This window comes from Athene noctua, chromosome 1, assembly GCF_965140245.1.
Source record: "Athene noctua chromosome 1, bAthNoc1.hap1.1, whole genome shotgun sequence".
In the NCBI taxonomy this organism is placed as follows: Eukaryota; Metazoa; Chordata; class Aves; order Strigiformes; family Strigidae; genus Athene; species Athene noctua.
Window position 1 is genome coordinate 256792956 of NC_134037.1, and position 27306 is coordinate 256820261.

Here is a 27306-nt window from a genome sequence, read left to right on the forward strand (position 1 = left end):
AGCCTCCTTCGGGCATCCCCTGCTCCGGCGTGGGCTCCTCCCCGGGCTGCAGGTGGGTCTCTGCTCCCCCGTGGAGCTCCATGGGTGCCGGGCACAGCTGCCTCCCCATGGGCTGCCCCACGGCCTGCAGGGGAACCTCTGCTCTGGGCCTGGAGCACCTCCTGCCCCTCCTCCTGCACTGACCTGGGGGGCTGCAGGGTTGTTCCTCTCACCTGTTCTCACTCCAGCTACTGTTGTGCAGCAGTTTTCACCCCTTAAGTATATCATCACAGAGGAGCTACCACGGTTGCTGATGGGCTCGGTTGGCCAGTGGCAGGTCTGTCTTGGAGATGGCTGGAACTGTCTCTGTCTGACATGGGGACAGCTTCTGGCATCTTCTCGTACAAACCACCCCTGCAGCCCCCCTCTTACCAAAACCTTGCCACATAAACCCAGTACAGTGAGCATGGAGGTTTCTACCTCTTCCCCACTCTGTCCTGCACCAAGCACCTCTTCATCCAAGCTCACCAGGCGCTCTTCTTCCTAAACTACTCATTGACTCCACCCTGTAGCCTGGCACTGCTCCTCCAGTTAGCTCTCTTGCCCAAGGCCACAGAGGTCTGGGGCTTCAGGGAAGGAGAAGGCTCTTTTTTTTGGAGGAAAAGCCATCTTTGTGGCAGGCACAAGAGAAGGACCAATGGCAGGAATTCTTCCCACACTAGATTGCTCTCTCTTGACCTCCCTCCCAACAAGAATGCCCCATAAGAACCCAGAGCAGCATTTTGGACCACCCAGCAGTGCTTATAGAGGTGTCAAGAGAGGAGGGATGCCCCCCCCCGGGTGCCTGTCCCGTGGAGTGTCAGTATTGGTCTCTCTGTCCCAAGGGGAAGGCCTGCATCTGAGCACGCCAGGCAGCAGTCCACAGCTGAGCAGCACAGCTGGAGGCTACTGCTCTGTGCATTGCACCATTTTCCAGCAGCCATGCCTTCTGCTGCACACATGGGTAACCTTGGGCTGAGCACAGGCTGAGGAGGAAACTCCTCCTGTTGTGTGTCTGCAGACTGCTCCCATCATGGGAGGGCAGCTCCGGCGGGATGCCAGAAGGTCAGCAAGAGACAGAGCCCAGAGGGAGAACTTTGTCTGAGATGGGCATAAGGGAGCCGGAAAGGCACCTTCTGTACCTCTGTGGCATTAGTGTCTGTATTTCACAAATGATGAGGAGCAGCAGTAGAGAGCAGAAGAGGAGAAGTGCCTCTGGGCTGATTTTCAGGCTCACACACAACACTTTTAGAGGGAGAGGGCACGGGCATGGGAGGCACTTTTAGATGTCTCCCAGAACAGCCATTGCCTCCTCCAGGGGAGCTGGGGTGCCCCATGTTCCAGGGGTATCGTTGTCCTCAGAGAGCCAGGCAGGGGCTGCTGTCTCTCTGGCTGGGCTCATCCCTACAAGGCATGACAGACATCACCCACAAACCCAGAGGGTAAAAAGAGGCCCCTCTGTGGCAAGGGCATGGCTTGATCCTCTCTCTCATGCATTCCAGCAGCCCAAGAATTAGGGGCTTCCCGGGGGTGGGCTGACCCCAGGGGAGAGACAAGCATCACTGGAACCCAGATGCCCTGGAGGGGCCCAACGGCCAGCTCATGAGGAGTCCCCCCTAATTGTGACGCGGGGGCGCTGTGACAATGAGGACAATTGTCACCTAGCAACACTTGGCTCCAAGGCCCTCAGGAGAGAGGTGCTGGCTGCTGCTCTGGCTGCCACTTGACTCTTGAGGAGACACCGTGCAGTGAGGAGCAGAAAGCACCTGGAGGGAATGAACCAGCGTGGCACAGCTGCTCGGCGAAGGGTGGAGGAGGTCTGGAGCCAGATGGAGGCCAGGAGTGCTCCCATCCTGCGTAGTGGACGCCTCATGCTTCCAACACTCATGCACCTCTCGGATGATGGTGAGGCCATGGGGAGGTGTGTGATGAGTGCTGCTGCAGGACAGGCTCACCCTCTTGTGGCAGCGTTCATCCTGGGGAGGGGGAAGGTGTATCCCAGGACACTGGCACCGGCCACCTTGGTGCCTTGGGCTGACAGAGAGCATGAACTCCCTTTCTCTTGCTTTCCAGACACTGTGAGAATTTGGGATGGGGTATCCCGCTACATCCGCCAGCAGATGGCGCTGAAGAAGGTGGGTTTTGCCATCGCCTCATCTCCTCCTACCCTGCTTGTCCCAGGAGTGCTCAACTTGCAAAACACCTCCTAAAGCAGAAGAAACATCCCAGAGGTAGCCCGTGGGCTACTACTGCCTCGACACTCGGGACAAAACAAAGAGCCCAGCTGCAGCGGAAGGAACTTATCCATGCTGCCGGCAGCTTGCTCATTGCCCACGACCAGTGTGGGCAGCCCAGCATCCAGCCTGAGCCATTTCTCCAGGCTTCCCCTACTTGCTGGAAAGCCCTTGAGGGGTCCTCCCCAGCTGAGGGTGTTGCTCTGCTCTTATTATGGCATCTCTTCTTGAGAGAGCAAACTGGAGGGAGGTGAAAAAGGATGGATGGGGACATCTCCAAAGCTCTCCACACTGCTACCGTCCAACCCCTTCCCCATAAGCTGGGCTACAACAGCCCATCACTTGCTTGCAGAAGCTATGTGACATCTCAGAAAGATTGAGCCCCGTTCTGCCTTTGGTCTCTTTTCAGGGTGTCACAATACCTGGGCTGGGCACCTTCTGCCTTATTCCATACTCTTTGCCCATGAGGAGCTCTCAGCTCCCGCCCATGCAGAGGCCCATCTTCCAGCTCTCGGAGAACTTTGCATGGGTTCACGGGCTCCAGTATGAGAAAGGAATTTTTCCAGGTAAGAAGGCAGATGAACACGATGGATTTCTCTCACAGGGCCTTTGGGGTACATGCTGAACTGCTGCTGCCAGGGGACTGAGAGGAGCCTAGAGCTCCCTCAGAAGGTCCTTACAGCAGCCTGAGCTCCTCACAGGCAAAGACAGGCCCCCACCTTCCACTGTCTGCCAAGAAGCAGCTCCTGAAAAGGTCCCTCTCGGCACTGTTTGGCCCCTGATGGCCGCACTGGCTGTTGCTTCTGCTCATGGCAGCCAGCACAGCTGCAGGTGCAGGCTGGCGAGAGGGAGGATGTGCTGTGACACGAGTGATGCACCACCAGTGTGGGGCGCCAGGCCCTCGGAACACTGTCTTTTCAGGGATTCTCTTCTCTCCAGTGTTGCCTCCCAGCCTGGAGAGTGCTCTGAGCTGGGCACGGCATGAGGCTGTGAACACTGCATTTTGGGGCTGCACCACAGCAGTATGCTAGACAAACTCTGCAGCAGAGCTTTGCCCGTGGGCTCAGCAGCTGCCCACATTTGCCCGTCGTCCACCTGAGCAAAGCTACTTCACTCCTTGCTTCTTTTTTCCTAGATGCTTCCCCCAGTGTACTGCTGAATTACACCTCAGTGTCCTTGGACACCCGCATTCCTCCGGACACGGTGCAGCGCTGCATTCAAGAGACCCTGCTTTTTCTGTCCTACACTCTGGCAAACAAGCAGAACGTGGACTTCATCTTCAAGGACATTGGCTGCCTGCGCTTCCAGAACAAAAATGTCAAAATGCAGTTTTCTGCAGAGTTTCTTCGCGCTCTGGATAGCACCGGCCACCTGCTGAAATCTTTCCTCAGCGTGAGTGTCTCTCTCTGCCAGCACTGCCGTGGGTTCTTGGGAAATGCCCTGAGAGGCCACTGGCAGTGATGTCTCCCCGTGCGTCTGACTCGCCTCCTGCTTGAGACAGCTGCCTCTTGCCCTTGCACAAAGCCAGGCAGTGTTATCACCCAGGTGCAGGAGCTCACTGTGCAGCTCCTGCTCCTAATAAAGAGGGGTTAACGCTGAGGACAGGGAGCTCTGCCAGAAGGCAGCTTGCTGCCTTAGCAGCCCACAGGCCAGCTGCCTTGGTTAACAACAGGATCCCTTCCTGGCAATGGTCTCACCTGGGTGTCTCTCTCCTGCAGAGGCCAGGGACGAGAGATTCAGCCGCATCAGGCAGAAAGAACTCCCCTTCCCAGGCGGCTTCTGGCAGTGACCTCGTGTTTCCCAGGTGAGTACGTTTGTCCGCAGCCCTTGGCCGCTAAGTGCGTCAGCAGCTTCTCTTGTGCCATCTGGTGGTGCCAGGGCTTGCCCACTGCTTGAAAAGGAGTCGAAGGGAGATTTTTTTTTTTTTCCCCAAGGCCTGGATCCCCCATTATTTCACACTTGCTCCTTTTTTTCTCGGAACAGGGCTGTATTCACAGCACAGCCCACGGGCTAGTGATTGCCCCTTCCTTTCCTAACCCACAGCAAGCATCTCTCAGAAGGTGGCACCGAGGCCAAAGCCCTGCAAGCCTGGGAGGGGGCACCCTGGAATCAAACTGGTGTTGTTTTCTTGCTTCCAGGGTTGGGCTCTACCTATCACCTGGAAGGGCTGCCAGGGAAGGGCCTCTCCAGACACACAAGGGGCAGCTGGAGGAGAAGAAGAAGGGAGAAGCAAGGAGGGAGGAAGAGGCTAAGAGATCAGGTACTGTGAGAGCTGGCTCCTGGCAGCAATGGCTCCTGCAAGACATCTCTGTCCTTCTTGCCTTTTGCACCTTCTCCTAAGGGCAAGGGGTCAGAGCCATGGCTGGAAGGCTGTGCGTTGTACAGGATGAGGTCCTCCTGCGACTGATTCCCTGTGCCAGTAGCTGTGCAGGGCCTTGGGAGGGACCAAGGTGGCGGGGCAGCCCAGCGCTTCCAGTTGCATTCAGTAACGCTCAGGTTCCTTCTGCAATGGGCTCCTGTATCTCCTGTCTCCTGACAACTCCTGCGTGGGCTTGATGTGCCCAGCAGGACACTCTGGGGCCACGACAGCAGCAGAGACCCAAGGCTCGCTTCCTGTGAAATGCAAGGGAGAAAGAAAGGGCAGTGGGAGCACTGTCGGGCCACAGAAAGGAAAAGCTGGGCAAGGTTCAGAGGGAGAAATCTCCAGGCACACATTGGCACGCAAGAGTGTCCCTGTGCCCCTCTGCTAGCCCCCTTCCCCACTGGCATGCAGGGAGGCTCGGTCCCTGCCTGGCCGCGTGGTCACCAAGGGGCTGCTCTGACGAGCCTTTCTGTCGCCTTCTTACAGGGTCTCTCACTGACAAGCGCCGGCTGCTCTCCCGAGAACGTCTCTCTCCGGCCAGACTGCCCCGGCTGACAGTGGAAGGAGAGCTGGGCAAGGCTGCCAGGGCAACAGAGCCTCTCAGGTGAGACTGGTGGGGAGCTGGAGGAGGCAACCCCAGGGCTCTGGTCCTTGAGGCAGCGACAGCCTGTCTTTGGACAGAGGGTCTTGGTGAACTCCAAAACCACTGTCATGTGTCCTGGCAAACCCCTTTTCCTTGCTGGGCAGCGAGCAGAAAGCAGGTTTTTGCAGGGGTTGCTCTCCTGCCCCTGCTGCCAGCATGAAGCCCTGTTGGAAAGTGCCTGCAGAAGCTCTCAGCAGAAGGCTGCAGCTGACTTCACATTCTCCAGAGCTGCAAGGGAGCCTCCCTCCTCTTTTGGTCAGAGGAGAGCAGGGCTCAGGGACTGGCAAGGGAAAAGGTTCCTCTGGAGGGGGTCTGGATCTGGCACCTGGACTCTGCTTCACGGGGGACCTGGTGCCACAGCTTGGGTTACAGCTTCTCCTTGGCATAGAGCACAGAGAAGAGAGGAGGGCTGATCCACACAGAGAGCTGCCGAAGCACCACCCAGCTGGTGAGCACAAGCCATAGCAGAAACTCCCCTCTTGTGTGCTTGCAGGCTGCCGGCAGTGCGCGAGGAGAGCTCTTCAAGGAAGGGAGAAGAGGGGAAGCGCAAGCCCTCTGCTACAGCCTGGCCCCAAACGTTACCCCCAGTGTACGAGGGCCACCGCAGAGCAGGACAGGTAACTCCCGTGGACGGCATGCCTGCCGTGTCAGATGGATACTGATCCCGTGTATTTCCTTCTTTAACATCTCTCTCACCGTTGCATGCTTTTCCTCCCGGCAGGCAGTACACTCCCTGTGCATGCAGCGGGATGAAAGAAAGCTCCAGGCGTTGCTGGCTGAGGAGCGGCTCCAGAAAAATGAAAGAAAGGAAGAGCGCATTCGGGCAGAGTACCAGGCTCGCAGGGAGAGGAATGAGGCATGGAGTGTCTGGGTATGTCAAGCCTTTTAAAGCACCCCAAAACCTAACTTTTCTCTGCCCAGGGGGTGCCTGTGCAGAGACCTTTACCCTCTCTGAGTCTGATCTGTAAGCTTCCCTCCAGGAGAAAGACCAGCCTCTTCTTCCTCCTCCCTTGAGGACAAGGGCTCCTTCCAAGCCCATTCAGGGAAAGCCGTCTTCCCCTTGGCTCCAGAGGCTGACGGCTGAAGCCTTTCCTTCTAACTTTCTTGGAGACAAAAAGTGGCAGAAAAAAACGTCCTGAGCGTGGGCAAACCCCTGCCATGCTGTCGAGCGACAGCTCCTGGCTTTGTGCCACCAATGAGTTCTGTGCTTTTGCTTGCCCCGTAGCCGAAAACGTAGGCTGGCAAGCTGAAGCCGCATCCTCCCCGCGGCTCGTAGAGCTGGAAAGGAAGGGGAAGGCTGGCCAGAGCACACCAAGTTCTGTAGGTGCCTTTTCTGGGAGGGAAGGCTATGCCTGCCCTAGGAGCTTCCTTGCCAAGGCTGGGGCATTGTCTTCCCAACGTGCAGGATTCAAAGCGAACCACTTGAGGGCTGTAGAGGACTTCTAACCGTAGCTTTTGCCTAGCCGAGAAGGTCCTTTCAGTGATACATCACATTTTACCAGGGACTGAAGCAGTGGCAATATTATTTTCTTGTCCAATCTTGTACAAGAAAAACTTCCTGTAGAGTCACTCCTTACTGAAATCAGAAATTGCTGTGTCGCTGCCCTACAAGGACACATTAACTAGTAAAAGAAATTAAATCAGCGAAGGAAAAACACAAGCTGAATATTGGGGTACTTTTAGCTGCTGTCTGCTTGTGTTTTGCTTTCTAATTTACAGCATATAATTTTGGATTTTTCCATTTGATCTTTTGCTCCCACTTTTACTCTCAGCAGCAGCAGAACAAGTCCTCTTTCCTAAAGTGTCTTTTTCTCTTCCTTTGAAAAATGAGGTGATTTGAAAGCAGTGACAAAAATAGCATAAATACAAGAAAAATATATCAGTACAGGTAATAATGTGGCAATATTAATACCTATTTCAAGCCCAGAAAGGATCACTGTGGCATCCTAACATGGTGCTAAGCCTAGCAGTTGACTGATATCTGAATTACCTCTGCCAGGAAAAACTTTCGCTCCTCTTTGCCTCATCATTCATATCTCTCCTCTTATTTAACAAAAATGCATCTTATTTATAATCCTAGCTGGTCTGCATCAGTCAGGTAGCATTTGACCCATACTAAAAGATGTTCTCCCTTCCCCAGCAGGGCCCATCTCTCAGCCAAGCCAGGGCATCGATGGGAGCATCTGCGGCAGGCTGCAGCACCGGCTCATCCCCAGCATCCAGGAGCCAGCGTGTAGCTCGGACAGCCAAAAGGTCTCTGAGCAATACAACAAAAATAAATTAGATTGAAGTCAGGGCCATGCTCCTCTGGCCCGGATTTTTCTTCAGCCTTTGTGCCTGATGTTTCTGTCAGCTGGCTCTAGGCCTGAAGGGCCAACTAATCCAGAAAAAATATCAGTCACCGACTACTCTGGGATACAATTCAGGTTATCTGATCATCCCATTCATGCTTAGCACACCAGGCATATTCTTACAAGCAGCCACCCCAAATTAAACCTCTACTCTTCCAAGTCCTTTTCTGAGGCTTCTTACTCACAAGGCTTGACTTCGTGTGCAAATTGGAGGTACTTGTCTTGCCCGCACTGCAAGGGTGTGCTGACATTTTGGTCCTGACAGGAGAATCTTGATAAAATCTCTAATTAATGACTGAGTTTGACTCATTTGTCCCAGACAATGTGGATAAACAAAGAAGCTAAAGGTCTGGCTATTAAACAGGAAAGAAAGGTTTTTCTTCATAGTGAGGTTCGCTGTTCAAATACCTAAAATGGTGGTAACTGATTTATATCCAATTATTTGAGTGCAGAGAAGCAATTATAGCTATTCTTCAAAGCCCAGCTCTACTGCGAAGTGTTACTATGCGAAAAATTATTCCCTCTGAGTGATCCCCTGAGGCGCCACGGCCGCCCTCGCCCCCGCCGGCCACACGCCGCCTTTCCCGCCCTGCCGCCATTTTCCTCCCGCCGCCCCCTCCCCGTGGGCACGGCGAGCCCGGGGGAAGCGCACACTGTGCCCGCAGCAACTCTGCTGTGGCGTCGGGCGCTGGGAGAGGAGGAGGGCGAGGAGGAGAAGGAGGAGAGGAGGAAGGAGAGGGTGCGGCGATACCGGCGGACTCCCGGCCCGTGTGCTGTGAGGGGCCGCCCTGCCCACGGCCGCCGCCGCGCGGTGCGACGGGCTCTGCCGTGCTCCTCCCTCCCCTTTCCGGCCCCGAGGGCCCGGGCAGCCCCGGCCGCCCCCTCAGCAGCGCCGCGGCGGCAGCCTGGATTCCTGAAACTGCTTCAGCGTTTTTTCCTCTCTGTGGCAACCCCAAATCGGCCTGAGCACTACTGTCACGCTACAGTCTATGTGAAAATGGGCACAGGTAAATTGTGAAGGCCATTTTAAATTGTATTTAGTGCTTTTTTACGTGTATTGCAAACATGTTCATGCAGTATCTCATTTATATCCTTTAATATTTATCTCAAACTGTGTAACAATTTTAGCTACTACTACTGTTTCTTCTCCACAGGGAGAGAAGCGGAGGCACCTTAAGACCTACGTTTTCATGCTTGCTTGACTTGCAAAACAGCAGCCCACCTCTTCAAGACTTCTAATTGTGAAATCTTGTGAAAGTGTTAGTGCATTTTGGTACTGAAATGATGACAACTATAGAAGGTGATTACAAATTGGTTTAGGTTCCTCTTATGCTTGGCTATCTGATGTTAGCCCTCGCAGCCATTCAACTTCTTCTCATTAATGCAACTAGAGAATAATAGTCCAACTCAGGAGTCCAACTCGACTCACCCAGGCTGTATTCATATAGTCAGCAGACAGAACAATAAACGGTTTTTTAATCTGTAACTCCTGCAGATTGCTTTGGAAACTCACTGAGATTTCCAGGGCTCTCGCTATGAACCTCACATTTAACTGTTGGAAGGAAAGAACACTTTTCAGGGTGCTCAGTCTCAATACCCAGAGAAGCATTCCAGCTAGTTTAGGAGCTGGACACATCAAAAAGACACGGCAGGAGAAGGAAATACTCTGTATGTCATACTAAGGCAGGGTCCAGCATAGCTCTCAAGGCCACCCTGCAGCATTGTCTCAGCCTGAATCCACAGCAGAGACCTGAGTACACTCAGCACAGGCTCAAGCTCTTCTCCCTGAGGTTTGCACAACTACCTGCAGAAAGGGCCATGTCTGCTACATATCAGAGAAATGGGTCATGCGCATCAGTTCCTATAAACTCATTACTGTTTCCCACAGTTTGTCAGCCTCCAGGGCAGCAATTTTTCCTCCACAGAAAGAAAAAAAAAAAAAAAAAAAGTAAATAATCTATATGCTGGAAATTATATGTGTTTTGACTGCAAACAAGATTCTGTTGCAACAAGAAAAACAGATTTTTAAAACTGAGCTAGAAGAACTTGCCCACATAGATAGATAATAATGGTCAAGTAAGAGGTGACAAGGTACAAGAAAATCAAATTTTGGGACAAATTCAATGCCTTGCTTCATCCCACAAAAGCAATATTGATTCTCACATAGTTCTAGCCAAGCTGATGGGAATTTTTTTTTGGCTTTAGTGAGAAATTGCTTAGGCTGACATTTCTTTTGATTTTCACTAGATTCACAAATGTCTTTTCATGCATGAAGTGTCTAAATACAAGCTTCAGTGTCTTTCAGTGAAGGAGAAGAGTAAAATCACTGCATGGAGAATAGGACTGCCATGCTAAAGAAAAACTTGGTGTAATGAGGAAAAAAAATGGAGAAATCCTGAGAAATTATTAGGAGCAATAGAGCAGCACCAAGTGCCAAACAGGGTGGGACCCGTGGGCATGCATACACCCATCCAGCAGAATAACAGACTCTGAACAGTTTCCTGCCTGGATGAGCTTGAAACACGAAGCAGTCACAGGTTGCCTCTTCATGTATAGCAAACTACTTGGTAGAGAAGGGAGGGCCTGATGGAGCCAGCAGTAATGAGGACGTCAGGTTTTGTGCTACAGCCAAAACTACACCCAAAACGCTGACTATTAGAGCAAAGAGGCTCAACATTGCAAAGAAGACAGTCTCTGAAAACAGGCTCCAAGGGCCTGATGCCTCACACCCATGGTGCATTGCTGGGGCCTCAGCACATCCTCCCTGCTGCCGCGAGCAGAAGCAACAGCCAGTGCGGCGAGCAAACAGTGCCGAGAGGGACCTTTTCAGGAGCTGCTGCTTGACAGACAGTGGAAGGTTTGGGACTGTCTTTGCCTGTGAGGAGCTCAGGCTGCTGTAAGGACCTTCTGAGGGAGCTCTAGGCTCCTCTCAGTCCCCTGGCAGCAGCAGTTCAGCATGTACCCCAAAGGCCCTGTAAGAGAAATCCATCGTGTTCATCTGCTCTTTGTAGACAGGCTTCTGCATGTGCAGGAGATCGGGGTCACCCCATGGACAAAGAGTATGGAATAAGGCAGAAGGTGCCCAGCCCAGGTATTGTGACACCCTGAAAAGAGACTAAAGACAGAATGGGGCTCATTCTTTCTGAGATGGCACATAGCTTCTGCGAGCAAGGTGATGGGCTGTTGTAGCCCATCTTATGGGGAAGGGGTTGGACAGTAGTAGTGTGGAGAGCTTTGGAGAGGGCCTCATCCTCTGGGCCTTTTTCACCTCTCTCTGGTTTTCATGGTACCCCTTGAAATGAATTAAACACACTTTTTTGCTTAAATAATAATAATTAAACAGTAAAGAACATCACAGAAGGCAGAGTCCTACTTCTATAAATATGTCTGCACGGAGTCTGGAAAGATGCATCACAAGGCAATTCCTTTGTACCACCAGCACAAATCCTGTGAAGGTCAGCATGGGGTACCTGGAGTCTAACCCCCAGCCCAGGTCTGCTACTCAAAAGTGCCCTCTGCACACCGGCATTCCAGGATTGCTACAAGACAGCGCTAGAGCTCTTTTGTATCTCATCACCAAGATAAACTTCACTCCCTTACAAGGAGTCCTTCTATCTCTGGCATTCATCCTCCCAGCCAGTTTCAAAGAATCATGGAATCATTTATGTTGGAAAAGACCCTTCAGATCACTGAGTCCAACCATTAACCTCACACTGCCAAGCCCACCACTAAACCGTATCCCTAAGCACCACATCTACACGTCTTTTAAATACCCCCAGGGATGGTGATTCAACCACTGCCCTGGGCAGCCTGTTCCAATGCTTGACAACCCTTTCAGTGCAGAAATTTTTCCAACTATCCAATCTAAACTTCACCCGATATAACTTGAGGTCATTTCCTCCCGTCCTATCACTTGTTCCTTGGGAAAAGATACCAACCCCCACCTTGCTACAGCCTCCTTCCAGGTAGCTGCAGCGTGCAATGAGGTCTCCCCCGAGCCTCCTTTTCTCCAGGCTGAACAACCCCAGTTCCTCAGCTGTTCCTCATAAAACTTGTGCTCTAGACTTGTCACCATTTTCATTGCTCTTCTCTGGGCACGCTCAGCACCTCAATGTCTTTATTGTAGTGAGGGGCCCAAAACTGAACCCAGGAATCGAGGGGCGGCCCACCAGTGCCGAGTACAGGGGTCAGATCCCTTCCCTGTCCCTGCTGGCCAAGCTAGTGCTGACACAAGCCAGGATGCCATTGGCCTTCTTGGCCACCTGGGCACACTGCTGGCTCCTGTTCAGCCGGCTGTTGACCAACATGCCCAAGTCTGTTTCCACCCCTGTGGTGGTTTAAGCCCTGCCGGGAACGGAGAGCACGTTGCCGTTGCACTTCCCCCACTCTCAGCCAGTCAGGCTGGCAGTGAGGCACAAACCCCAGGTTAAAATAAAAAAAGATTTAATACAACAGTGTGATAAATAACAATCTGAACAACAACAGTAGCAATGATAACAACAATAAACAGCAATAACAGTAAACAAGACAAAAGACATACAGAGAAATACTGCAATGGACACAGCCAGCCCGCTGTGTGCTCCCCGCGACAAAAGCCACAAAGGAAAGCTTCCTGTGCTGCCACGCTGGACCTGACATCAGCGTGGTATGAATAACCCGGCTGGAAATCCCTTCACCCTGCTTGGAGAAACTTAACCCTATCCTAGCTGAACCAGGACTACCAGGCAGCTTTCCAGTCACTCTTCCCCAAGCCTGTAGAGTTGCGTGGGGTTGTTGTGACTCGAGTGCAGGACCCAGCACTGAGACTTGTTGAAGCTCATACAATTGGCCTCAGCCCATCACTCCAGTCTATCCAGATCCCTCTGCAGAGCCTCCCTACCCTCAGCAGATCAACACACCTGCCCAACTTAGTGTTGTCTGCAAACTGACTGAGGCTGCACTCGATCCCCTCATCCAGATCACTGATAAAGATATTAACCAGAACTGGCCCCAGTACTGAGCCCTGGGGAACAACACTTGTGAGCGGCCACCAGCTGGCCTGAACTCCATTCACCACAAAACTCTGGGACTGGCCATCCAGACAGATTTTTACACAGCAAGGAGTACACCTGTCCAAGGCATGAGCACAGTTTCTCCAGGACAATGCTGTGGGAAACGGTGCCAAAGGCTTTACTAAAGTCCAGGTAAACAACATCCACAGCCTCTCCCTCATCAGCTAAGCCGGTCACCTTGTCATAGAAGGAAATCACGGTAGCCAAGGAGGACCTGCCTTTCCTAAACCCCTTCTGCAGTTGGGCCTTCTTGCCCACCATGCGAGATCATTCCCCGGTCACAGATCACCACTGCTGAGCAGTTACACTTTGACTTTCCCCATCGCTGAGCATGAAAACCCCGTTCTATGGCTTCTGGAAAAAAAAAACACCTGTCACAGAGTCACTGTCACAGAATCACTGAGGTTGGAAGGGACCTCTGCAGGCCATCTGGTTCAGCCCTCAGCTCAGGCACGGCAACCTAGAGCTGGCTCAGCTTCTTTGCTGCAAAAGCCTGCCTAGCAGCGATGCAGTGAATAAATTTCATGGGCCATGCTATCTCTGCAACCTTACCCCTCAATCTGTAGGGTGCTTTTAATTCCAGTCCAAGCAGCCTCTCCATCAGTGCTTACACGGGCACAGGTTTTCTATGAAACATTATTTTTATTAAAGAAAAAATTTAATGTTTAGAATATAGATTCTCTGGAACATCTTTCCTTCAGTAGCTCACAAAAAAAAGTAGCTCGCTGTGTACTTCATTATTGAAACAGCATCTAAGAAATACCATAAGCTAAGACATGTCAGAAACGTCTGGACTTTCATCCAGCTGCACAGCAACCCTCCCACATGGCCTCCCACAAATTCTTCTAATACTGGGGTCTTCAAATCTTCAGCAGTGTGTTTGCTGCACCTTCCAACAGTACTTGCTGACGAGGGAATGCATGTTAGCTTGTTGCCATACCATTCCCCTGTATTCTTTCAGCCATTTTTACCAGGGCAAAAAGAACAAATCTTTCACCCAACAGTATGTGGCTTTTTGTCTTTTGCTGTTAAGTAAGAAACTTCAGTGGAGGCTTCTCTGTCATTAACCTTAGCGTGGCTTCTCTCCGCAGGCCACAGGTCCTGCCAGCAGCCTGCTCCAGCGTGGGCTCCCCACGGGGTCACAGCCTCCTTCGGGCACCCGCCTGCTCCGGTGTGGGCTCCTCCCCGGGCTGCAGGTGGGTCTCTGCTCCCCCGTGGAGCTCCATGGGTGCCGGGCACAGCTGCCTCCCCATGGGCTGCCCCACGGCCTGCAGGGGAACCTCTGCTCTGGGCCTGGAGCACCTCCTGCCCCTCCTCCTGCACTGACCTGGGGGGCTGCAGGGTTGTTCCTCTCACCTGTTCTCACTCCAGCTACTGTTGTGCAGCAGTTTTCACCCCTTAAGTATATCATCACAGAGGAGCTACCACGGTTGCTGATGGGCTCGGTTGGCCAGTGGCAGGTCTGTCTTAGAGATGGCTGGAACTGTCTCTGTCTGACATGGGGACAGCTTCTGGCATCTTCTCGTACAAACCACCCCTGCAGCCCCCCTCTTACCAAAACCTTGCCACATAAACCCAGTACAGTGAGCATGGAGGTTTCTACCTCTTCCCCACTCTGTCCTGCACCAAGCACCTCTTCATCCAAGCTCACCAGGCGCTCTTCTTCCTAAACTACTCATTGACTCCACCCTGTAGCCTGGCACTGCTCCTCCAGTTAGCTCTCTTGCCCAAGGCCACAGAGGTCTGGGGCTTCAGGGAAGGAGAAGGCTCTTTTTTTTGGAGGAAAAGCCATCTTTGTGGCAGGCACAAGAGAAGGACCAATGGCAGGAATTCTTCCCACACTAGATTGCTCTCTCTTGACCTCCCTCCCAACAAGAATGCCCCATAAGAACCCAGAGCAGCATTTTGGACCACCCAGCAGTGCTTATAGAGGTGTCAAGAGAGGAGGGATGCCCCCCCCCGGGTGCCTGTCCCGTGGAGTGTCAGTATTGGTCTCTCTGTCCCAAGGGGAAGGCCTGCATCTGAGCACGCCAGGCAGCAGTCCACAGCTGAGCAGCACAGCTGGAGGCTACTGCTCTGTGCATTGCACCATTTTCCAGCAGCCATGCCTTCTGCTGCACACATGGGTAACCTTGGGCTGAGCACAGGCTGAGGAGGAAACTCCTCCTGTTGTGTGTCTGCAGACTGCTCCCATCATGGGAGGGCAGCTCCGGCGGGATGCCAGAAGGTCAGCAAGAGACAGAGCCCAGAGGGAGAACTTTGTCTGAGATGGGCATAAGGGAGCCGGAAAGGCACCTTCTGTACCTCTGTGGCATTAGTGTCTGTATTTCACAAATGATGAGGAGCAGCAGTAGAGAGCAGAAGAGGAGAAGTGCCTCTGGGCTGATTTCCAGGCTCACACACAACACTTTTAGAGGGAGAGGGCACGGGCATGGGAGGCACTTTTAGATGTCTCCCAGAACAGCCATTGCCTCCTCCAGGGGAGCTGGGGTGCCCCATGTTCCAGGGGTATCGTTGTCCTCAGAGAGCCAGGCAGGGGCTGCTGTCTCTCTGGCTGGGCTCATCCCTACAAGGCATGACAGACATCACCCACAAACCCAGAGGGTAAAAAGAGGCCCCTCTGTGGCAGGGGCATGGCTTGATCCTCTCTCTCATGCATTCCAGCAGCCCAAGAATTAGGGGCTTCCCGGGGGTGGGCTGACCCCAGGGGAGAGACAAGCATCACTGGAACCCAGATGCCCTGGAGGGGCCCAACGGCCAGCTCATGAGGAGTCCCCCCTAATTGTGACGCGGGGGCGCTGTGACAATGAGGACAATTGTCACCTAGCAACACTTGGCTCCAAGGCCCTCAGGAGAGAGGTGCTGGCTGCTGCTCTGGCTGCCACTTGACTCTTGAGGAGACACCGTGCAGTGAGGAGCAGAAAGCACCTGGAGGGAATGAACCAGCGTGGCACAGCTGCTCGGCGAAGGGTGGAGGAGGTCTGGAGCCAGATGGAGGCCAGGAGTGCTCCCATCCTGCGTAGTGGACGCCTCATGCTTCCAACACTCATGCACCTCTCGGATGATGGTGAGGCCATGGGGAGGTGTGTGATGAGTGCTGCTGCAGGACAGGCTCACCCTCTTGTGGCAGCGTTCATCCTGGGGAGGGGGAAGGTGTATCCCAGGACACTGGCACCGGCCACCTTGGTGCCTTGGGCTGACAGAGAGCATGAACTCCCTTTCTCTTGCTTTCCAGACACTGTGAGAATTTGGGATGGGGTATCCCGCTACATCCGCCAGCAGATGGCGCTGAAGAAGGTGGGTTTTGCCATCGCCTCATCTCCTCCTACCCTGCTTGTCCCAGGAGTGCTCAACTTGCAAAACACCTCCTAAAGCAGAAGAAACATCCCAGAGGTAGCCCGTGGGCTACTACTGCCTTGACACTCGGGACAAAACAAAGAGTCCAGCTGCAGCGGAAGGAACTTATCCATGCTGCCGGCAGCTTGCTCATTGCCCACGACCAGTGTGGGCAGCCCAGCATCCAGCCTGAGCCATTTCTCCAGGCTTCCCCTACTTGCTGGAAAGCCCTTGAGGGGTCCTCCCCAGCTGAGGGTGTTGCTCTGCTCTTATTATGGCATCTCTTCTTGAGAGAGCAAACTGGAGGGAGGTGAAAAAGGATGGATGGGGACATCTCCAAAGCTCTCCACACTGCTACCGTCCAACCCCTTCCCCATAAGCTGGGCTACAACAGCCCATCACTTGCTTGCAGAAGCTATGTGACATCTCAGAAAGATTGAGCCCCGTTCTGCCTTTGGTCTCTTTTCAGGGTGTCACAATACCTGGGCTGGGCACCTTCTGCCTTATTCCATACTCTTTGCCCATGAGGAGCTCTCAGCTCCCGCCCATGCAGAGGCCCATCTTCCAGCTCTCGGAGAACTTTGCATGGGTTCACGGGCTCCAGTATGAGAAAGGAATTTTTCCAGGTAAGAAGGCAGATGAACACGATGGATTTCTCTCACAGGGCCTTTGGGGTACATGCTGAACTGCTGCTGCCAGGGGACTGAGAGGAGCCTAGAGCTCCCTCAGAAGGTCCTTACAGCAGCCTGAGCTCCTCACAGGCAAAGACAGGCCCCCACCTTCCACCGTCTGCCAAGAAGCAGCTCCTGAAAAGGTCCCTCTCGGCACTGTTTGGCCCCTGATGGCCGCACTGGCTGTTGCTTCTGCTCATGGCAGCCAGCACAGCTGCAGGTGCAGGCTGGCGAGAGGGAGGATGTGCTGTGGCACGAGTGATGCACCACCAGTGTGGGGCGCCAGGCCCTCGGAACACTGTCTTTTCAGGGATTCTCTTCTCTCCAGTGTTGCCTCCCAGCCTGGAGAGTGCTCTGAGCTGGGCACGGCATGAGGCTGTGAACACTGCATTTTGGGGCTGCACCACAGCAGTATGCTAGACAAACTCTGCAGCAGAGCTTTGCCCGTGGGCTCAGCAGCTGCCCACATTTGCCCGTCGTCCACCTGAGCAAAGCTACTTCACTCCTTGCTTCTTTTTTCCTAGATGCTTCCCCCAGTGTACTGCTGAATTACACCTCAGTGTCCTTGGACACCCGCATTCCTCCGGACACGGTGCAGCGCTGCATTCAAGAGACCCTGCTTTTTCTGTCCTACACTCTGGCAAACAAGCAGAACGTGGACTTCATCTTCAAGGACATTGGCTGCCTGCGCTTCCAGAACAAAAATGTCAAAATGCAGTTTTCTGCAGAGTTTCTTCGCGCTCTGGATAGCACCGGCCACCTGCTGAAATCTTTCCTCAGCGTGAGTGTCTCTCTCTGCCAGCACTGCCGTGGGTTCTTGGGAAATGCCCTGAGAGGCCACTGGCAGTGATGTCTCCCCGTGCGTCTGACTCGCCTCCTGCTTGAGACAGCTGCCTCTTGCCCTTGAACAAAGCCAGGCAGTGTTATCACCCAGGTGCAGGAGCTCACTGTGCAGCTCCTGCTCCTAATAAAGAGGGGTTAACGCTGAGGACAGGGAGCTCTGCCAGAAGGCAGCTTGCTGCCTTAGCAGCCCACAGGCCAGCTGCCTTGGTTAACAACAGGATCCCTTCCTGGCAATGGTCTCACCTGGGTGTCTCTCTCCTGCAGAGGCCAGGGACGAGAGATTCAGCTGCATCAGGCAGAAAGAACTCCCCTTCCCAGGCGGCTTCTGGCAGTGACCTCGTGTTTCCCAGGTGAGTACGTTTGTCCGCAGCCCTTGGCCGCTAAGTGCGTCAGCAGCTTCTCTTGTGCCATCTGGTAGTGCCAGGGCTTGCCCACTGCTTGAAAAGGAGTCGAAGGGAGATTTTTTTTTTTTTTCCCCCAAGGCCTGGATCCCCCATTATTTCACACTTGCTCCTTTTTTTCTCGGAACAGGGCTGTATTCACAGCACAGCCCACGGGCTAGTGATTGCCCCTTCCTTTCCTAACCCACAGCAAGCATCTCTCAGAAGGTGGCACCGAGGCCAAAGCCCTGCAAGCCTGGGAGGGGGCACCCTGGAATCAAACTGGTGTTGTTTTCTTGCTTCCAGGGTCGGGCTCTACCTATCACCTGGAAGGGCTGCCAGGGAAGGGCCTCTCCAGACACACAAGGGGCAGCTGGAGGAGAAGAAGAAGGGAGAAGCAAGGAGGGAGGAAGAGGCTAAGAGATCAGGTACTGTGAGAGCTGGCTCCTGGCAGCAATGGCTCCTGCAAGACATCTCTGTCCTTCTTGCCTTTTGCACCTTCTCCTAAGGGCAAGGGGTCAGAGCCATGGCTGGAAGGCTGTGCGTTGTACAGGATGAGGTCCTCCTGCGACTGATTCCCTGTGCCAGTAGCTGTGCAGGGCCTTGGGAGGGACCAAGGTGGCGGGGCAGCCCAGCGCTTCCAGTTGCATTCAGTAACGCTCAGGTTCCTTCTGCAATGGGCTCCTGTATCTCCTGTCTCCTGACAACTCCTGCGTGGGCTTGATGTGCCCAGCAGGACACTCTGGGGCCACGACAGCAGCAGAGACCCAAGGCTCGCTTCCTGTGAAATGCAAGGGAGAAAGAAAGGGCAGTGGGAGCACTGTCGGGCCACAGAAAGGAAAAGCTGGGCAAGGTTCAGAGGGAGAAATCTCCAGGCACACATTGGCACGCAAGAGTGTCCCTGTGCCCCTCTGCTAGCCCCCTTCCCCACTGGCATGCAGGGAGGCTCGGTCCCTGCCTGGCCGCGTGGTCACCAAGGGGCTGCTCTGACGAGCCTTTCTGTCGCCTTCTTACAGGGTCTCTCACTGACAAGCGCCGGCTGCTCTCCCGAGAACGTCTCTCTCCGGCCAGACTGCCCCGGCTGACAGTGGAAGGAGAGCTGGGCAAGGCTGCCAGGGCAACAGAGCCTCTCAGGTGAGACTGGTGGGGAGCTGGAGGAGGCAACCCCAGGGCTCTGGTCCTTGAGGCAGCGACAGCCTGTCTTTGGACAGAGGGTCTTGGTGAACTCCAAAACCACTGTCATGTGTCCTGGCAAACCCCTTTTCCTTGCTGGGCAGCGAGCAGAAAGCAGGTTTTTGCAGGGGTTGCTCTCCTGCCCCTGCTGCCAGCATGAAGCCCTGTTGGAAAGTGCCTGCAGAAGCTCTCAGCAGAAGGCTGCAGCTGACTTCACATTCTCCAGAGCTGCAAGGGAGCCTCCCTCCTCTTTTGGTCAGAGGAGAGCAGGGCTCAGGGACTGGCAAGGGAAAAGGTTCCTCTGGAGGGGGTCTGGATCTGGGCACCTGGACTCTGCTTCACGGGGGACCTGGTGCCACAGCTTGGGTTACAGCTTCTCCTTGGCATAGAGCCCAGAGAAGAGAGGAGGGCTGATCCACACAGAGAGCTGCCGAAGCACCACCCAGCTGGTGAGCACAAGCCATAGCAGAAACTCCCCTCTTGTGTGCTTGCAGGCTGCCGGCAGTGCGCGAGGAGAGCTCTTCAAGGAAGGGAGAAGAGGGGAAGCGCAAGCCCTCTGCTACAGCCTGGCCCCAAACGTTACCCCCAGTGTACGAGGGCCACCGCAGAGCAGGACAGGTAACTCCCGTGGACGGCATGCCTGCCGTGTCAGATGGATACCGATCCCGTGTATTTCCTTCTTTAACATCTCTCTCACCGTTGCATGCTTTTCCTCCCGGCAGGCAGTACACTCCCTGTGCATGCAGCGGGATGAAAGAAAGCTCCAGGCGTTGCTGGCTGAGGAGCGGCTCCAGAAAAATGAAAGAAAGGAAGAGCGCATTCGGGCAGAGTACCAGGCTCGCAGGGAGAGGAATGAGGCACGGAGTGTCTGGGTATGTCAAGCCTTTTAAAGCACCCCAAAACCTAACTTTTCTCTGCCCAGGGGGTGCCTGTGCAGAGACCTTTACCCTCTCTGAGTCTGATCTGTAAGCTTCCCTCCAGGAGAAAGACCAGCCTCTTCTTCCTCCTCCCTTGAGGACAAGGGCTCCTTCCAAGCCCATTCAGGGAAAGCCGTCTTCCCCTTGGCTCCAGAGGCTGAGGGCTGAAGCCTTTCCTTCTAACTTTCTTGGAGACAAAAAGTGGCAGGAAAAACCGTCCTGAGCGTGGGCAAACCCCTGCCATGCTGTCGAGCGACAGCTCCTGGCTTTGTGCCACCAATGAGTTCTGTGCTTTTGCTTGCCCCGTAGCCGAAAACGTAGGCTGGCAAGCTGAAGCCGCATCCTCCCCGCGGCTCGTAGAGCTGGAAAGGAAGGGGAAGGCTGGCCAGAGCACACCAAGTTCTGTAGGTGCCTTTTCTGGGAGGGAAGGCTATGCCTGCCCTAGGAGCTTCCTTGCCAAGGCTGGGGCATTGTCTTCCCAACGTGCAGGATTCAAAGCGAACCACTTGAGGGCTGTAGAGGACTTCTAACCGTAGCTTTTGCCTAGCCGAGAAGGTCCTTTCAGTGATACATCACATTTTACCAGGGACTGAAGCAGTGGCAATATTATTTTCTTGTCCAATCTTGTACAAGAAAAACTTCCTGTAGAGTCACTCCTTACTGAAATCAGAAATTGCTGTGTCGCTGCCCTACAAGGACACATTAACTAGTAAAAGAAATTAAATCAGCGAAGGAAAAACACAAGCTGAATATTGGGGTACTTTCTAATTTACAGCATATAATTTTGGATTTTTCCATTTGATCTTTTGCTCCCACTTTTACTCTCAGCAGCAGCAGAACAAGTCCTCTTTCCTAAAGTGTCTTTTTCTCTTCCTTTGAAAAATGAGGTGATTTGAAAGCAGTGACAAAAATAGCATAAATACAAGAAAAATATATCAGTACAGGTAATAATGTGGCAATATTAATACCTATTTCAAGCCCAGAAAGGATCACTGTGGCATCCTAACATGGTGCTAAGCCTAGCAGTTGACTGATATCTGAATTACCTCTGCCAGGAAAAACTTTCACTCCTCTTTGCCTCATCATTCATATCTCTCCTCTTATTTAACAAAAATGCATCTTATTTATAATCCTAGCTGGTCTGCATCAGTCAGGTAGCATCTGACCCATACTAAAAGATGTTCTCCCTTCCCCAGCAGGGCCCATCTCTCAGCCAAGCCAGGGCATCGATGGGAGCATCTGCGGCAGGCTGCAGCACCGGCTCATCCCCAGCATCCAGGAGCCAGCGTGTAGCTCAGACAGCCAAAAGGTCTCTGAGCAATACAATAAAAATAAATTAGATTGAAGTCAGGGCCATGCTCCTCTGGCCCGGATTTTTCTTCAGCCTTTGTGCCTGATGTTTCTGTCAGCTGGCTCTAGGCCTGAAGGGCCAACTAATCCAGAAAAAATATCAGTCACTGACTACTCTGGGATACAATTCAGGTTATCTGATCATCCCATTCATGCTTAGCACACCAGGCATATTCTTACAAGCAGCCACCCCAAATTAAACCTCTACTCTTCCAAGTCCTTTTCTGAGGCTTCTTACTCACAAGGCTTGACTTCGTGTGCAAATTGGAGGTACTTGTCTTGCCCGCACTGCAAGGGTGTGCTGACATTTTGGTCCTGACAGGAGAATCTTGATAAAATCTCTAATTAATGACTGAGTTTGACTCATTTGTCCCAGACAATGTGGATAAACAAAGAAGCTAAAGGTCTGGCTATTAAACAGGAAAGAAAGGTTTTTCTTCATAGAGTGAGGTTCGCTGTTCAAATACCTAAAATGGTGGTAATTGATTTATATCCAATTATTTGAGTGCAGAGAAGCAATTATAGCTATTCTTCAAAGCCCAGCTCTACTGCGAAGTGTTACTATGCGAAAAATTATTCCTTATTAGTTATCCGCTGATGAAAAATGGTGGTAGAAAGATGGATTTTCCCTTTTATTTAGAATTCACACCCGATTTTACCATCTGATCTCTGCTCTCTGTATATTGGGAACAGGGCTCTTTACTCCAGACCTAACGAATCAAGCTGACAAACCACTGACAGGGAAGGGACTGCTAGAACTGGGAGGGGATTTGATCACAAAATTGTAACACTGGCTGATGTTATTCAAACAAGATCTGTAAGAGTCCAATTCAACTCACTCCCCCAGGCTGTATTCATATAGTCAGCAGACAGAACAATAAACGGTTTTTTAATCTGTAACTCCTGCAGATTGCTTTGGAAACACACTGAGATTTCCAGGGCTCTCGCTATGAACCTCACATTTAACTGTTGGAAGGAAAGAACACTTTTCAGGGTGCTCAGTCTCAATACCCAGAGAAGCATTCCAGCTAGTTTAGGAGCTGGACACATCAAAAAGACACGGCAGGAGAAGGAAATACTCTGTATGTCATACTAAGGCAGGGTCCAGCATAGCTCTCAAGGCCACCCTGCAGCATTGTCTCAGCCTGAATCCACAGCAGAGACCTGAGTACACTCAGCACAGGCTCAAGCTCTTCTCCCTGAGGTTTGCACAACTACCTGCAGAAAGGGCCATGTCTGCTACATATCAGAGAAATGGGTCATGCGCATCAGTTCCTGTAAACTCACTCTTTACCCTGTAGTATAGAAAAGCCTGTATCACAGTCTGCAGTCAAGAAAATGAGAAGAGATAAAATCTGGGCCACTGCCTCTCCTGTACCATTATCCCTTGTCCAGCAGCCTGTGTCAGAATTCTTTACATTTGAAGAATGTCTTGGCAACATCAAATTAAAAATCATTCACTGTATTTTCACCACTGTGGAGGCACACAGAGGTCTAAGCAGTGGGCCTGTATCTTGTATAAAGCTGAACAACAGAAAAAAATTTAGTAATGATAATGCCCACCTTCTACTCAATCAGAAATCAGTATTCCCTGTCTACAGCTGCTAGCAAAGTAATACTGATGTCACCCAGTTTCTCAGGTTTAACTAACTCTCAGTCTGCACAGATTTGCTTAGCTGAGCTGTGGCTGAAGCGGCTGAGCTGAACTCCAGCCATTTCTGAGCTACTTGGTACGACCCCCAGATCACTTCAAACCATCCTTGAAGATGGAGCTGGGCACTGGGCACAGGGTGGAGTAACGGAGGCACAGGCACAGTTCCCTTCAGTACACACAGCCAAGGGATGGCAAAGAAACAGGGCAGCAAATGGGGACAGTCCCCTCTTCAGCTGGCACAGCAGGATTTGCCAGAACTTGTTCAGCAGAGGCTGCAGACTGAATAACAATTAGCTGCTAAGGCTGAGGCAGCCTAAAATGCTCAGGAGGAGACACCCTAACACACAGAACATGCACTAACAGGAGCACCAGAACCCATCAGTACAAAGCTTGAATCCTGTCCTCCTTCCCTTATTACAGACCAATCCAGATTTTCTTATATGCCCAGCATTGTTGGGGAATACCTGGAGGGAGAACAGGGTAAAGCATGAAGTTCTAGCTGCCTCTGGGAGGGTCACGGAGATTTCCTAAGACAGACACGACTCCCCCATTTCAGAGGAGAGATGAAGGATCATTTGAGAAATGCTGCATGTTCCTCAAATCCTACACGCGGCAATTCAAGTAATTAAAAAAATTTTCCATGGACAGCAATGTGGTGATGTTGAGTCTGTGATCTCTGAACAACTGTGGGTCTGTGGCTTACAACCAAAATCACCACGAAAAATAAGAGTTTGACAGTGCCAGTGCATTTACATTTGACACAGAGAGGGTCCAAAAAGCATAAAAGGCTGAAAACCTCCAGTCTAGTGAAGAAATTCTCTACCAGGGAGGGGAGTCACCAAGGATAATCAACGTTACAGTGAGGTACTGAAAAATATTATAAAACACATAAAATAGAAGTGATCCCCTCACCTTTCATAACAGCACCTTTCAGCAAGCCTCTGCCAGTCTTTACCCACACAGATTTTGGGAGGGGGGGTGTCACTGCAATACACTCTATTTTTACTCTTTTACGTAGACGTGTTACAAAACCCACTGGATTTTAAACAAGTGTTTACCAATCTTAAAAATGAGAGATGAGTTTATTTGCTGAGTTTATTTGCAGAGAGGGCAGGCTGCAGTCTTCAGTCAATATCAAACTATCCTAAAAGCATTCCCAACTCTCATTTCATATAGTCTGGTCTGTAGGCTTGAACTCTCACATTTCCATCTTAATTGTGTGCACATCAGTACAGAATTGCTCTACCACCTTTTTCCTCCTGTTGCCAATAACTGCAGAATGACCTTCAGATTTTGCACTGTTGCCAAAAGCAGTTTATTCAAAAAGTCAGAAAACAAAAAGAGTTTACAATAAACTTCTGTATCTTTTTTACTAACATTGTTTGAACAACTACCTAAGCTCATCGAAGACGACTCATCATCGATGGTCAGGCTGTATTAGAGCAATCTCAAGGTCAGGTCATTAAATAGTTAGTGAGCCTGTTTCAAAGAGAATAAAGGAATCGTTCTGCTTTCTTGAAGCAGCTTTGGAAAAGACCCAGAACGTTTAAGTCACAAAATATTGAGACACAGTAATAACTATTCATGGTGAACCCTTTGTTATTGATCAGCAAGTCACTGTTAAGGAAAGGTAAGAGTCACTCACTTAAAAAGAGAACACAGGGTTCTTGTTATTCCCCTTTATCATCCTTGACAGCACATGAAAAATTATTAAGATGTATATGCTTTTCCACCAAAATGTCCTGTAAAATCAGATAATATGTGTAAAATACACCAGCAACAAAATGGAATTTAGTGTATTTGAGGAACTCAGTGCAGACTTTGTAAAACTAGTTTGATAGTCTGACCTTGATCCAACCAAACAGAACCCCCTTCCATTCAAAGAGACACACTTCTTTTAAGACAGAAAAGCTGAAAAGGCTCAGCTTTAGTTCCTAGGGACAGGAACTCGTAAAAGTGCACCAGAGAAACCAAAATATCTTGCTCGTTTACAAAAGGTTTTATTCTTACAGATGCTTAAGATGATGCTCTTCAGTGTTTCAGCGGTGAAAGCAATTTCCCAAGGGTGTTTCTGAGTGAGACGCTCATGTGGCATTTTCAGTGCCTGCACTATTCAAACTGGGGGCAACAAGGGCAACAGAAAGAGCCCACACATGCACAAAGAAGAGAAAGGATGCAGCTCCGCTAGATGGCAATCCCTGGTCTGGTAGCGGTGCCTCCTCCGCAGCGCGGAGAGGAGCTCCACCGCTCCTCCCAGGTTGTACAGAAGTCCTTTGTCTGGCCTCTGCTGTGGGAAAAACTGCCGGGATCGACCCAGCCATTGTTAGCCCCTTTCCAGCCTTAGCAGACTTCCCATAGCAGGTACTCCTCAAATACACCCTCTGGCAGAAATGCAGCAGTACTTCGAAGAATACTTAGACTAACTTATCTTTTTTTTTTTCCTTTTTTTTTTTTTTTTTTCCTAGTGAAGCTCCTACAAACTGAAAATCCTCCTTTAAGGAATTTTTGCACAATAGAGGCTAAACTGAAGCAACATCTGCAGCTGCTGCTCAGTTAGGCTGACTCCTAGAGCCTGCCCCAACTTCTTGCAAGAACCCTCCCAGCCTGGCAGCATCGGGAGCAGGCTGCCACGCCAGTTTTATACCAGCCCAGCCCAGCTGACACCCACAGAGCTGCTTCTCCCACTGGTTTGAGACAAGATCTCACCCAAGAAGGCTGATGATGCTCAGCTGCTGAGCATCACAGGTCACCATCTACAAGGGAGCAGAGCACCACAAACGAGTGAATACCACCAGCAGGTCAGATTTGTGGCATTTCACACTACTTGGAATAAAAAGGTGAGGCCTGTGGGCAACCAAACCACTCAGGTTTGCAACGCCTACCCAGCCTATCCCAAAGTCTGTTCCTGAAGACGTCTTTCAGAATTTTTTTAAACAGTCTCACTGACATCTGTGAGATGGCTGACGGGCTGTAAAGTCTCTGGGATTAGATTCCTGGTTAATACATATTTGCATATTGAGCTTGTGAAGTAAATAAATTGCTTAGTGAAATCTTAAGTGAAAGAAGGTGTTTTCTTTCCTTAGCAGAGACCAGAGCATTATCAGCTTCCCCTTCATTTGCTTGGCCTGCCAAAAGCGCAGATCTCGGGCACACAGCTCAGGTGAGAAAACTGTTGTAAGATACATTAGTGCAGCACCACTGAGCTGAAATACTCCAAGCAGCTACCAGTATGTGCTACAAATTCACATGAATTGAAGCTGTTGCTAAACAAACAAACAAAACAAAAAACCCACAAACCCCACCTCTCCAACTGAAATAACCCCCCAGTTGTCTGGATAATCTAAAACATAGTTATACACAAGCTCTGCCTGGACCTGGCAGAGCGGCTGCTTGTGGATGCAAACTCACATCGTCTTCCCCGGGAAGTTTGCCAAAGTGAAGAAAGCAGGACTGAGTTCACAGAGTAGGACACTGTCCTGTCATCAAAACCAGCAGCGGGGCAGAATTAACCTAATTTGTAGCTACCTTGGCTGGACTGGCCGCCCGTTGTTTCTCATACTTGTGAAGCTTAAATAAACTACAACAAAATTATACTTGAAAAGAGCATTTCCTTAGAAGCGTTCAGCTATTAGACACTGGAGTGTTGTGGACATTCATCCATGGTGGTTCCTTTCCATACAGCTTGTGGAGAGCTTGGGCAGCTTTTGAGGAGGAAAGAGGCAGCATAAGTGACAGCTCTTGCTGCTTAGAAGTAAAATTAAGCCAATTTCCAAAAGAAATTATCTCACGGTTTATTTCCAAAAGATCTTGCTTCACTTCTCCACACATCCCAACATCTTGACCCAGAGTCTCTGAAAAGTTAAATCTAGGCTGATGAATGAAGAAAGCTGTTCTACCTTTCACTTTATCTTTTAAAAGACAGAAGGCACAAGGATTTGTCACGGCCGAGGGTAAAACCTCAGGCTGATCCGTATGTGGGTCCCGTTACAAAAACAAACAATCCACTCGGTACTGGCGGGGAGCCAGACCGCAGAATTGCCTTTTAAGACTCGCATCTCAATAGGAAACCTCCGAGTATTTTGATCTGTTTTCATAACTGTAACAATTTTCATGCCTTGGCTTTGTAGCGTATTATCATTCCCTCCTTTCTAGTAAGTTAAAGGAACAGCCGGTACAAATGAAGGCAAAACAAGCACGGGTCGCTGTGGGTAAAATACAGCATTTCAAAAGATTTAGGAAAGACAAAACCCACTGCCTGTCTTAACTCCTGCCAAGAAACCATTACAGAGGATGGAGGCGCAGTGAAAGCCCCTTGAACGCTGC

At 51.3% G+C, this 27306-nt stretch overlaps 2 protein-coding genes across 2 annotated transcripts; both read left to right on the plus strand.

Moving 5' to 3' along the window:
• Window positions 1–1351: 1351 nt before the first annotated feature.
• On the plus strand, window positions 1352–7604 carry LOC141958685 (coiled-coil domain-containing protein 81-like). The gene is made up of 10 exons (XM_074901555.1): window positions 1352–1923; window positions 2092–2153; window positions 2662–2818; window positions 3388–3644; window positions 3971–4056; window positions 4391–4512; window positions 5101–5218; window positions 5751–5874; window positions 5979–6128; window positions 7398–7604. The coding sequence occupies exons 1-10, from the start codon at window positions 1794–1796 to the stop codon at window positions 7539–7541; spliced, it is 1350 nt and encodes a 449-aa protein (XP_074757656.1). The 5' UTR covers window positions 1352–1793; the 3' UTR covers window positions 7542–7604.
• Window positions 7605–15364: 7760 nt separating this feature from the next.
• LOC141958695 (coiled-coil domain-containing protein 81-like) lies at window positions 15365–27238 on the plus strand. The gene is made up of 10 exons (XM_074901563.1): window positions 15365–15726; window positions 15895–15956; window positions 16465–16621; window positions 17191–17447; window positions 17774–17859; window positions 18196–18317; window positions 18906–19023; window positions 19557–19680; window positions 19785–19934; window positions 25449–27238. The coding sequence occupies exons 1-10, from the start codon at window positions 15597–15599 to the stop codon at window positions 25449–25451; spliced, it is 1209 nt and encodes a 402-aa protein (XP_074757664.1). The 5' UTR covers window positions 15365–15596; the 3' UTR covers window positions 25452–27238.
• The last annotated feature ends 68 nt before the right edge of the window (window positions 27239–27306 follow it).

Excerpts from the sequence above, each read along its gene's own strand:
- LOC141958685 (XM_074901555.1), top strand. The coding sequence starts at position 1,794 with ATGAACCAGCGTGGCACAGCTGCTCGGCGAAGGGTGGAGGAGGTCTGG. Across the intron at positions 3,645-3,970 it reads TGCTGAAATCTTTCCTCAGC|AGGCCAGGGACGAGAGATTC; the intron begins GTGAGTGTCTCT and ends TCTCTCCTGCAG. Across the intron at positions 4,513-5,100 it reads GGAAGAGGCTAAGAGATCAG|GGTCTCTCACTGACAAGCGC; the intron begins GTACTGTGAGAG and ends GCCTTCTTACAG.
- LOC141958695 (XM_074901563.1), top strand. The coding sequence starts at position 15,597 with ATGAACCAGCGTGGCACAGCTGCTCGGCGAAGGGTGGAGGAGGTCTGG. Across the intron at positions 15,727-15,894 it reads CATGCACCTCTCGGATGATG|ACACTGTGAGAATTTGGGAT; the intron begins GTGAGGCCATGG and ends CTTGCTTTCCAG. Across the intron at positions 19,024-19,556 it reads AGGGCAACAGAGCCTCTCAG|GCTGCCGGCAGTGCGCGAGG; the intron begins GTGAGACTGGTG and ends GTGTGCTTGCAG.